This window comes from Podarcis bocagei (genome assembly GCF_964188305.1).
Source record: "Podarcis bocagei genome assembly, chromosome: 2".
NCBI lineage: Eukaryota > Metazoa > Chordata > Lepidosauria > Squamata > Lacertidae > Podarcis > Podarcis bocagei.
Window position 1 is genome coordinate 104296272 of NC_138126.1, and position 12411 is coordinate 104308682.

The following is a 12411-nucleotide window of genomic DNA, read 5'->3' on the forward strand; positions in this document are numbered from 1 at the left end:
CCAATGTGCTTACTCTCCCTCACCTCCACGTACTGTATCAATGGTATTGTATTGCCTTTCTCGCCCTGATCTGGCCACAGTGATCCATGTGACGGTCACCTCCAGGCTTGATTACTGTAACTCGCTCTATGCGGGGCTGCCCTTGAAGCTAACCCAGAAACTCCAGCGGGTGCAGAATGCCGCGGCGAGGCTCCTTACGGGGTCCTTGTCGCGGAATTACCTTCATCCAGTGCTTTACCAACTGCACTGGCTCCCGGTGGAGTACAGGGTCAGGTTTAAGGTGCTGGTTTTGACCTTTAAAGTCCTATGTGGCCTAGGACCCATCTACCTACAGAACCGCCTCTCCTGGTATGCCCCGTGGAGGACCTTAAGGTCCACAAATGACAACATTTTGAAGGTCCCAGGTCACAAAGTGGTTAGATTGGTCTCAACTAGGGCCAGGGCCTTTTCAGTACTGACCTCGACTTGGTGGAACACTCTGTCTTATTATTATAGTGGGAGAAACAGCTAAACTAGCAGTATAACTAATCTACACCCAATTTTTTCCAGCTGTTACCTTCCGCTGAGTAAGTTGTTCACACAGTGTTCAGGGGTGTTGCCTTCTCCAACTGTCAAGCAGAAATACTATACCCAAGCAGCTTGTTTCCTGCTGCCACCTTTCTGCCCCAACTCTCTCTCTCTCTCTCCCCCCACAGGTCACCTTCCCTTCCCTGAACAGCTGCCATGCCAGTCCCCACTTCTTCTGTGTGCCACCACACTGGGTTGCCTCGCCAGCTCCTCCCTCTCTTTGCACAGTTGCAATGTAGTCCTCTTCCACTGCCCCTCTGTATAAGTAAGTTGTGCAAGCTCTGTGCCCTAAGCCCTACATACCGTTGCCTTGCCAGCTCTCTCTCTCGTTGCCCCTGCTCTTCTTTCTCATGCTCCAGCATCTCCCTCAGCTCCTCCGTCTGGCGTACGTAGCGCTGGGCTGCCCGCTCATCGGATTGTAGCAGCTCTGCTTCATGCAGCGTTTTCAGCTTTTTGATCTCTAGCTTGTGCTTAGCAATAAGCTTCTGAATCTCAGGCTCCAGACCTGAATGGAGAACAAATGGGGAGGACTATTAGCAAGATATGGGTGGCGGCGGCAAGAGGGGCCGTCACTAAAGAAAGGTCCCACTTGCCAAAGTAGGTGAACTTTGCTGAAAAGCAAAAACTACAATTGGAATACTTTACATTAAAACATTCCATGCACACATGCAACCTTTATATACAGCACATAGCTCTCTGGGCATGGCAAGTGCTGGTTGACCTAGTGAATGATGGAGGCTTACTGTGCATGATTCAGTAAGAAGAAGCCTTGCAACCCTGACAGTCATCTGACTGGGTCACCCTGATCTCAGTTCCAAACAAAAACTCTAGTAACAGAGCTGAGCCATGGTAAGGGAACAGAAAATAAAAAATAAAAAAAATGACCTCTGATCCTAGTAGGGCAAAGAATACACAATGCTTACTAAGTAATTCTTAACAAGGAGAGACTATGTCAAATCCTATAGATTGTGCTTTTTAAAAAGTCACTCCCTAGTACTTTTGTTAAAGCTTATTTTTTGCACAAAAAGCTGGAACAATCTCCCCTCCATCACCTCCCTAAAGTCACACATAATGATGACTCAGTTTTAGAAGCAGGGATGCAACAGTGCTAACTGTACTGAACACCCCACCCCAATTGCATTTTAATACAGAGGTTTTTACATTGTTAGTGTCATTACTTTTAAACTTATATATACATATATAAAATGCATTAGCTATGTGTGTTTCATTTGTATTAGTTTTCATTTTAGTGAGCCGCCTTGAGCCCCTGGCAAAAGGCAGGATATAGTGTAATAACTGTAATTATGATTACTCTTGATATTATTATTATTACTACTACTATTACTATCACTATTATTATTATAAAAGGAGTCAGTTCTGCAGCCCCACTAACTCTGCATTGAATAAGCCATTCCTTGTGCATAATGGTAGCAAGAAGATGACTCAGTCACAGCTATCCACAAGTACCTTTAACAGTGATCTCTTTGATCTTCTTGGTTTTCTCATCAATCCATTTCTCCCGGCGGATCTTTTCTGTGGCACTCATGAGTTCCTTCAGCTTCTTTATTTCCTGCAGGGGAAGAAAAGAGGAGGGGGGAATGCAAGACACAAATCAGACATTTCTTCATTAAATACTGAAAACATGCTGCCATGAACCTGCCCAGGCAGTCATGAAGTGTCTCCTCTATACACTGAGAAAGCAGTAGATGCACACCCTGCCTCACTGCAACTCTGGCTGGATTCCCAGCAATGCAACCTTGCAAAGAAAACTGGTAATGAGTTTTCCTTCCCAGCTATCAACAATATATCCAAAGATAGAGAAACAGCAACAGAACCTACCAAAAGCATATACCTAAGTAAATTCGGGTTTGTGCACTATCCTCACACAGATTGAGTATATAAGCAGGACTGTGCACATTTATGTGGCAAAGCAAGAAAAAAAGCAAGATGAGGGATATCACTTCTGAGGATCCCAAATTTTAAGAAGCAGATTTCTAGCCACAGGCACAGAGAAAGGTGGTCTGGTGATTTCAGCTGAAGGTGTACTGTTGGCTGACCTGCTAGTAGCTAAGACAGGGTTCACCCTTCCTTCTACATCCCCTGCCCCAGGAAAAGCAATTCAAGGTTCCCTCTCCCCCACCTTCTAGCTCTCCACTACATTGGCCTTTGCCAACAGAATCAGGAAACCTTAACACTTCAGTCATAAAATGGAGGAGGGAGGGCACACAGGAACATGAAAGAAGTGCCTTAAACTGAGTTGGGTCATTGCTCCATCTAGTTTAGTATTACCTGCAGCGTTTATTCTGAATGCAATAGAGTAACCCTAACTCTGCCCAGGATTGTTCGGAGTGGCAGATGTACTGCTGCACCTGAAGCCCTGATGGTTCCTGCTGACCAGTGCAGAATACGGAGGTGGGGGTAGCTTCCTATTTTTCTGCACTAGCTATAGGCTGTTGGACAGTGTTCTCGAAGCTACAAACATGAGCCTGACCAAACTGCGGGAGGCAGTAGAAGACAGGAGTGCCTGGCGTGCTCTGGTCCATGGGGCCACGAAGAGTCGGACACGACTAAACAACAAGCTATAGGCTGGCACAACAGCCCATTGGCCCCTTTCTACCAAATGGGCCAGCTTAGTAAGCTGCGGGTCCCTGGCCAGCTCTGCTCTGCTCCTGAAATGTTCCATTCCAGAGTCTTGCACCAGCTATTGCCAGCAGGAATGTTGGTAGCTGTAGCTCCAAAACAGCCCATGCCTTTGGCAGGGACAGGAGGGGTTCCTATGCCAGTGGAGCTCTTCTACCCAGCCAGCAGAGCCTAGCAAAGGGACATCTCCACTGAATGCATCCCCTCCCTCTAAGTGCAGATCAAGGCGAGGATTGCAGTCTATTTCTATTTTCCCCTTGTCAGTATTCCACTTTGCAATCTTGTTAGCATACTAGAATTAATCATCGGTGCTCATTGGCTTCTTAGACCCAGAGAAATGATGGTATTGGTTGAAGGACAATGCCACTGCCTTTTCTTGAGAGACGTTTTGCTTATGATGGTGCACACATGTGTTTATTTTGTCCTATTGCTGTCTCTCCTGCCAACCTAGCAGTTCGAAAGCACGTGAAAGTGCAAGTAGATAAATAGGTACCGCTCCAGCGGGAAGGTAAACAGTGTTTCCATGCACTGCTCTGGTTCGCCAGAAGCAGCTTAGTCCTGCTGGCCACATCCCGGAAGCTGTATGCCGGCTCCCTCGGCCAGTAAAGTGAGATGAGCACCGCAACCCCAGAGTCGGTCACGACTGGACCTAATGGTCAGGGGTCCCTTTACCTTTATTGCTGTCTCTGTACAAACACTTTTTCCAAATTATGGGTGGAATTCGACACAGCAGACCTACTGAAATTAATAGACTTAACTTAGTCAAGTTCATTAATTTCAGTGGATCTACTCTGAGCAGGCCTAGTGTTGAATCCCACCCTTTAAAACAAAATGGAACTTGCAAAATTTATTTGCATAGAAGTTGAAGTGGGGCATGTATACACATCTTGAACAGCAACCCCCCTTTCAAACCATCTTCAATGCTCTGAAAAAAACACCACCCCCTGTCATCTGTCTTCAGTTTTGTCCAAGTCTAGCCACTGAATTTTATGAATGATATTTGAACGTGGGTCTATCCATTTATTCAGTAGGCAGTGAGGAATGCAAAAGTGACTGAGGAATTTGGATTGGTTTTGCTTCACAGGCAACTCCACCAAAAGGCTGTTCAGTAAGGCACTGAGGATAAGAGTTAAAGAGCAGTTCCACTTTTGGCTGGCATCTGACATGACCATGAAAACAGACACCTAGAGCGTGCCACTATCAAGGAAGAGCTCTTTGTCCCAAGCTGCAACAAGTGCCCTAGCCATACCCCCAAAGAAGGGACCTAACACAGGAGGTGGGGAACCTGTGGCCCTCCAGATGTTGCCGGATTACAACTCTCATAAAGCATTGACCCCTCTTGCTGGGTGTGACTGATGGGAGCTGAGAATCCAACAACATCGGGGTGGGGAAGAGGCGTCACAGGCTCTCCACCCCTGGATCTAAAGAATTCACGAATAGTTGCACCAACAGGCTCAAGACAGGTGAGAGAGACAAAAGCTGAAGCCAAAGAGCACGCACAGAAAAGGTTTACCTCACAGAGGGGGCCCAGAGTGCGCCAAACCTAGAGAGAAAGAGGAAGAAGTGAGAGATAGAGGGAAATGGAAAGGAGTGTGAAATAAGAGTGTCTTGGGAAACAGGTGCAAAGAGGCAACTGGCAAATGCTAAGATCTGGAGCAGCTGGGCTCCTGCTCAAAGTGTTTGCCAAGGCGAGGCTCATCCAAGCGCCGAGAAAGCTTCCTACTTTTGCAGGGAAGGGTATGCCAAGAAACAGAAGCAGCAAATCCAAGCAAAGGAGACTCCTTGGTTTGGGCAGCTTTGCCAATGCAAATCCTTAGCTGTCTACAGTTTCCCCTTTAATGATAACAAAGACAGTCACAACTATCTTGTATTGTTAATGATCCTATAGAACAGGGGTGCTTAGTTAAGTGCTACAAGCTATTAAGACATGAGAGAAGAGCCTGGGTCAGTTCGGCTTATTAATTCCAAAGCTCTGGGTGGCAGGAGCTTCATTTGCCCTTTCCCAGAAATGTTATAGCTATAATCAAATGGAAGCCAGCAAGTCTTTCTTTTTAAGAAGGGCCAACTGCAAGATGGGGCTGAATGGCTTCAGCCAATGAAGCATATTCCAAATGGCATGAACAGCAAAGGAAAGGGGAATGATTTCGCAGGAACCTAGGACAATCCTTCTGGCTTAGTAATGGTAACATATCCCATGCTTAGCTACAAATGCCCTTGCAAGCACCCATGCTGTTGTGAACTTGCTATATCCAGCATAAAAGACATACAGTCTTAACTTGAGTTAGTCTTAGGCACTGCACTCTATAAACTACTATATTTACTCGAGTCTAATGCGCCACTGAATTTAATGCACACCTCAATTTTCAGAACCTTGAAACCAAAAAAACTGTTTGCTGGTGAATGTCAATGTGCCACCAAATCTAACGAACACCTTAATATTTGCAATGTAATTTGGCCAAAAAAGGTGAGCATTAGATTCGAGTACATACGGTTATTCCTACCCAGTTTCAGTCAGAGTTAAGAAACTGTTCGGAAAAATAAGGATGAATTGTTATTGGGCCCTGGCAGGGGACTGCTTATAAGCATTACCTCCAGGCACAGCAAGAACCAGAGATACAGATGTTGTCATTGCTCCTGCCACCCTAGGATGTCTAGCTCAACCAAAAAATTCGAGAGAGACAAGCACTATTTACAGTCACAACCAATTCTCTCTTTTTGTTACAAATGCCCCTCATTTCAACTTAAAACAGATCTCGTTGCACAGGATGAGGTATAAGAAATCCCTCCCCATTTGCAAAGAAGGAGCAGGATGTCTCCAAATGCATCATGTCACATAAATACTTCCGATTCAGCAACTAGAGCATCACCTCAGCCGTATCAAAGCAACCAAGCATAGAACAAAGAAAAAAATATTCAGGTAGGCTTAGTTGAGAATCTCCTCACCAGGTACAAGAAGAGGCCTTTTCCACCATATTGTGTACAAAAAAGGGGAGGGGAACTCATACACTGGATATTTTTTTGTGTGGAAAATGAAACTTCTACACTTCAGACAGCCTTAATGCTCCCCTCCACCCCTCAAGCATTTTGTATCTCTCGTCTTTCTCTCGGCTGGTCAGGAAAGAGGTCTTCAGAAGGTCCCAACACTGCTTACGGCTTTTAACCTGGTTCCTGTCTACGAACCAAAGGAGAACTATTCAGATACTTTATCTAGCTGGTGTGCAACTCTGTCACCCAAGAAACTAAAAGCTACTTCCTCACCAGCTCATGCTGCTCCTGCATCTGGGCAATTTTTTTCGTGTATTTCTGATCCACTTGTTTCAATTCAGTCACCACCGCTTCACATTTCTCGCTCAGAGTCTTCTTATCCTCAATCAGCTGTAGGGGATGGGTGCAAAGGAGGATAAAGTCACAGCACCTCCCCAAAATTACATCTACTATAGTGGCAGGCAATTGGGAGAGCAAGCACTTTAAGGCTGCCACCTTACGCAGGTGTCAAAGCGGATGCTAAGCTCCCCCTTCACCAGCCTAGTCAAGGATTACATATTGAATTAGTATGTTTAGGTGAAGCTGGGAGAGGTAAAAGCATATAGATATGCCAGCAGTGCAAAGGAGTCTAGGAAAGGGGTTGTAAGCAGGGTGGACACAATAATATCTTCACCTTCCCATCTTCAAAAAGGAGGGGGGGGGAAGGAAGAGGATACCTGGTCAATGAAGGCGAGGTGCCGTTGGATAGCTGCTTCATACTGCTCCCTTTGTAGTGCCAGCTGGCGACTCAGCTCTTTCTCTGTCCCTTTGACATGACGTACAGTCAGCTCCCGCTGCTGTGCCTGCAGGAAACAATAACCCGGGCATATTAAGAATAGGCTGGGCTATGCAGCCAGTCAAATTAAACCCTGCAAAAAAAAGAGAAGGATAAGAAAACACATGTCACGTGTATGCTTACTCTCAGACACAAGGATCTTCCCATCCAAAGGAATGTAGGAAGATGCCTTATCCCAAGTCACACCACTGGTCCATCTATCTCAGTGTCTACCCCAGGAGCGAGGAGACTTTGGCTCCCGGATGTTACTGAGATACAACTCCTATAATCCCTGGCAATTAGCCATACTTGCTGGGACTAATGGGAGCTGTAATTCAGCAACAACTGGAGGGTCAAAGGTTCCCCATCCTTGGCCTACACTGACTTATGGGGGCTTTCCAGGGGTTTCAGGCAGGGGTTTCTCCCAGTCCTACCTTGGAAATGCCAAGGACTGAATCCGAGACCTTCTGCATACAAAGTAGACCTTCTACCACGGAGCTAATTCCCTTCCCCCATACTGATGGCTTTGTCTGGCTTCACAAACCAGACTGCAGAAGCCTAGGCTGTCAGGTAGGGTAGGCCTCTGCAACTCTGGCTGCTCAGGCTTTAAATCCTTGTATCTTCCACACAACACAGCTGAATCCTGGGCTCTGCTGTGCTTTGTGACACAGGCCCCCCCCCTTTCCTAGCACATGCAAACCTGCCAAGGGATTAGGCTCTAGTTACCCACCAGTGCTGTCTGTAGCAATGTGATGGCTCTCTTCTTCTCTTCTACCTCCAGCTTCAGCCGCATGATGGAGCTGGTAACCTCTGTGGCAACTGCTGATGCCTGCTCCAGGTGAGCTAGCTCTTCTTCTGACAAGAGCCCCTGACAGGTGGTGGAAATGCAGGTCTTGGTGTTACTACTAAGAGTTTCTCTTTTAATAGAACATCTAAAGTTACTCAGCTCACGTTTTGCTGATTACAAACCAACCTATTAATTTCCTGAGGCAGAACTAGTTATCAGCCTCAAGGAAGATGAGACTAGCCATTTATGCTGGAGGCCAATACAGCAGCAAAATCCCAATGTGAATTTTATGAGCTTGCAAACTCAATCCTCTTTTTTGTTGCATTAGGTGAAGACAATTACCCACTTAATTCACTGAAAACAGACGATTCCCATCTTTGCTGAAAGTCAACTTTATGCTCGGGGGCTCACCTCTCGCTGGGAAGCAGAGGCAGCAGACCTAGGTCGCTCCTGCTCGGATTTCTCCATCTCATCCAAGAAACTAATGATGCTCTGAAGTTTGGCTTCCGAGAGCAGCGTGCCTTCCTCAGGGACTCCCGGAGAATAGTTCAGTTTCCCAAACTTCTCCAGGTTGTCAGCAGTGAGAGAATTTGAGTCAGCCTCCTGTATTTAGGGAGAAAAGGGCAGTTATCTATGCTAGACTTAGACAGGAATGGCAGAACAGATATACTTCAACCATGAGTTGTGGATAAGAATAGAATCAGAGAATCATAGAAATGTAAAATTCTTGTGGACATGCACTTATTGATGGACCATGTTTTCCAGGAAAGTCATCTTCTAGTCTACTTTAACTAAAAACCAGATGCTAGTGTGAGTTAAATGAAAGGACTTTCTGACTCAAGAGGGGGTGATTTCCTCAACTCTCTTTAGGATAACCAAACAAGCAAATAATACTATCAAAGGTATCTGGAGTTGGTGGAAATAGTTGTGGGTCACAATAGATCAGCAGCAAATTATTGTGCACAACATGAGACAGTAGCAATGGGATGCCCTTTACTTCCTGGCCCATGGAAAACAAAAAACCAGAAGCTCAAATGATGTTGTTGATTCAGGCTAACAGCTTCAGAATAAATCATGAAAAAGGAACAACAGACAAAGACAGATAGATTTCTTTATCTATTCCACTTACCCCATCTACCCAAGCATATTTATCTTCTTTGCAGGCCTTGGGTTGTGCTGGCAACTCTGGCTCCTCCTCCAACAACTTTAAGGTATCCAGTAGCTCATTAAGGGTGACTTTGGACTGTGCTCTGCTGGCTGCAGTAATAATAGTCTCCAAGTCTTCACTGCCCATCTTTCCAGAGGTGACATCCTTAAAAACAGAGAAAATCCATGCATGGTGAGATTGCAAGAAAGGTGAATTCCTGGTGCTTCATTTGAATGGAGTTAGTAGATCCATCTCCTCACAGTACAGTGCGCAAGCTGAACAGAATATTTCATAGAAAAGCACTTGAAAACTGTGCAAACTGCAAAGTCACCGGAGTAAAAAAAGAAAACAGCAACTAAGCTTTTGGGAGCATGAGAAAATAGAAAGGGGCACCTGTGGCTGATCTTCAGGTAGTTTGTTTTGTCCTGGGACAGACAGACAAGCCCCAGCAGAATGTTCTTCTGTATCTGCAGCTGCCAAGTGGAAGTTGGCATCTGTAAATAACAACAAAAAGGATTTGCTATGGCAGGAATCCAGTGCCCAGAAACATAATCAGGTGTGCTGGGTTTGTGTGAGAGTTTTCTTTTTGCCTTTTTAACAGATGAACAAAGGACCATATCTTGAGCAATGAAGATTTAGGCTGAAAAAAACCTCTTCTATTACATGCATGAAGGCATGGTGAACGGAGGCTGTTTTTCAGTCCAAGGTGGAGCTCTCATGGGGAACTTTTGGCTATTTGACGATGGTAGATGTCAACAAGGCAAAAGTGGGCAGAGCAAGTGCTATGTCTTTTACCTTTCTACAGTTGGCTATGTTCCAGTGACACAAACCTCAGGAATTTCTAAACGCATATACAGACCATCTCTCCAGTCTCCATCACAGAAGCAGGAGGCATTATTGCAAGTCCAAGGACACATTCAAACAAGCCAAAAGCACTTGAGGAGGGTGCAGAGCAGAGCTTATGAGTGGCATGGTCTGGGGAAGAGTCCCGAGGGCCAAACAGACCTGGAGAACCACATTTGGCACCAGGTCCGAAACTCCCCACCCTTGGTGTGCAGCTTGTCTGATGAAGGTTTCTAGTTACACTACAATGGGAGGAAGTGGGTGAGCATCACAATGGACTCTTCTTTGACTTGGTCAGACCAAGCACCAATTGCATTTGGATGAGCTTCAAAGTGAAGCTGTGTGTTACTGGAACGAAATGCAACTGTAACACACACATTTTGCAGACACAGCAACGTACAATTTAACAATAGTATTTCCATTCCGCCCTTCCCTTTTGATTTCCTCAGGACTTCCCAGCAACCACAGAGCTGCAGCAACCAGTTGCACACATCTTCTCCTGAACACTTCTTGCTTGAGCATCTAGACTTCTCTGGACTTTTTCCTTCAACATCTCTGGCATGGTACTTTGTGCTTGGTTCTCCCTAATGCAATCTGTGGTCTCAATGATCATATACTGTTTTGCAACTTATCTGGTAAAATGATAGGACAGTTGTAGGCCTACCAGATCCAGTATAACTGCACAGACATTGCACTGAAGCTGTGAAGAACCTGGGACTTCAACCCCTATCAGCCAAGCATGGACAGTGGACAGGTATGTTGGGAATTGTAGTTGAACAATATCTGGAGGGTCAAAGGTTTCCTACTTCCTGGACTAGAGGACTGTTCAGGAGACATCTTTACCTACAGTTTCACAATCTACCAGTGCTTTTCACCTGCATTGTTGGCTTTGATGATGCTGTTGGCAGGGCTAGCGTTCTTCACAGAGCCAGCCTTCTCAGGTTTTCTTCTTCTGGTCTTCTTGCTCTCTTTCATTGCTGCCAGCTCCTCCTCAACCAAGCGTTGTGTATCCCAGACTTTCTGGGCTCTTTTTTGCTGCAGCTCCTAGCAGAAAAAAAATGGTGTTAAGTGTTCTGTTATGGTCCACTTGCTCCTCCATTTGCAGCACTGGCAAATAAATACGTTCCAAGCTCTGAACAAACCGAAGCAATGAACTGATCCTCCCTTAATGTCCAAGGCAGGCAATGCTGGTATCAAGCCCCTACCTGAATGGCTGCTCGTCTGGCAAGACGTGCCTTCTCCTCTCGAATCTTTTTCCTCTCCTCGTCTCGCCTCCGCTGCAAATCCAACATGTTGCCCTCCTCTGTGAGTTGCTGCTGCCTTTCCTTAAAAGGAGTTGAGGCAGAAAGGATTTTCAGGTGTTATTACCAGTTTCCTATTCTGGTACAAATGACAGCTGGGTTCCCCCGCTCCCCGCAAGAGACACTAACACGCGGAGATGTTTTTTTAAGGTATCAAGAAGCTCAAGAAATAAAAAGAAATTCAGACATTCCTGTACATTTCAGATGCGGGACAATTAACTGATTTAGGGCTCTGCTACTACTGGACAGGATGAGAAGGCCTTGCTAATAGCTTTTTGCACAGCTGTAGCCACACTGCTGTGGAAAAGAAGTAGTTTCAGTTTTTGATAGAAAAGAGAAACAATAAGGACTGGTGTAGAGTTTGGATTGTTTCAGAGCAGCAGTATCAAATTTGAGTTAAAGAAAGCTGTTCTGTAAATGCACTAATGAATAAATCTCTCTCAAAAAACCCAGTTTTTTTCTGTTTTCTTTTTAAGCTACCAGTCTAGGAAGAAGAGAAGAGGCAAGCTGGATCAGACCAAAGGCCCCTCTAGTCTAGTATCCTGTTCTAACAGTGCCAACAAATGCTATAAAGAAACATACTGCCTCTGACAGTGGAAGTAGAACAAAGCCATTATAGCTAGTCAGTGGGGGTCGGAGATCTGGAGAAGTATATGGACAGCATCTGATGAGATTTCAGAAAAGGAATGAACAGAACTTCCTGAAAGTGGGAGAAGGTAGGTTTCAGTGTCCTTCATAATCCCCACTCACTTTTTTCAGGTCTTTGCCAAACTAAGCTCTTTGAAAAAATGGCTCATAGAACTGTAAAAAATGGCCAAATGAATGGATATCAGTAATATGGATATCACCATATGACCCCAAATGAACAAAACTATTTGGGGAACAAAGAACCGCTTTCCTTAATTCTCAGCAAACACGAAAGTCCGTTTTATACAATGCATGTATGCCATACATACCTCTCTTTTGGAAGCTAGTAAGTGCCTGAGCTGGGCTGCGCCTTCCTTGTGCCTCTGAGAGTGTCGTCTGTACCAGCGCTGTATCATCACAGCAGCCAAGTTGACCTGGTTAATGAACCTGAATGGGTAGAAAGAAGTTAACAAAAAGTGAGATGGTTTTCCAACCACAAATGGAAACCCTGCCATGAAGCAGGCAGAGACACACACACAGAGAGATGCCATGCTGAAAGAGTGGCTCTTGCCTATATAGCTCCTGTTTAGAAAGAGCCCCCTCACCTTTTTTCTTCTTCTTAGAAAACAATATAAAGTCCAACGCTCGGTTCAGAGGGATATATTTTAGACGAACGTGAAAGGAAATCAGGCCCCAGAAC

The 12411-nt window shown here is 45.3% G+C and overlaps 1 protein-coding gene across 10 annotated transcripts in view; it reads right to left on the minus strand.

Moving 5' to 3' along the window:
- The window catches only part of CEP131 (centrosomal protein 131), a 36054-nt gene that overhangs the window by 8505 nt on the left and 15138 nt on the right, over nucleotides 1–12411 (minus strand). For 7 of the 10 annotated variants that reach the window (XM_081180846.1, XM_081180847.1, XM_081180848.1 and 4 more), the window contains exons 8-19: nucleotides 12041–12158; nucleotides 10989–11108; nucleotides 10659–10827; nucleotides 9334–9434; nucleotides 8923–9105; nucleotides 8205–8396; nucleotides 7737–7874; nucleotides 6909–7034; nucleotides 6466–6582; nucleotides 4721–4750; nucleotides 2035–2137; nucleotides 871–1072 (exon numbers count right to left, since the gene is read on the minus strand). In XM_081180846.1, the coding sequence (XP_081036972.1) occupies nucleotides 871–1072; nucleotides 2035–2137; nucleotides 4721–4750; nucleotides 6466–6582; nucleotides 6909–7034; nucleotides 7737–7874; nucleotides 8205–8396; nucleotides 8923–9105; nucleotides 9334–9434; nucleotides 10659–10827; nucleotides 10989–11108; nucleotides 12041–12158 (1599 nt within the window). The remainder of the gene's footprint in view (nucleotides 1–870; nucleotides 1073–2034; nucleotides 2138–4720; nucleotides 4751–6465; nucleotides 6583–6908; nucleotides 7035–7736; nucleotides 7875–8204; nucleotides 8397–8922; nucleotides 9106–9333; nucleotides 9435–10658; nucleotides 10828–10988; nucleotides 11109–12040; nucleotides 12159–12411) is intronic. The other 3 variants (XM_081180849.1, XM_081180845.1, XM_081180853.1) reach the window with 1 other exon arrangement.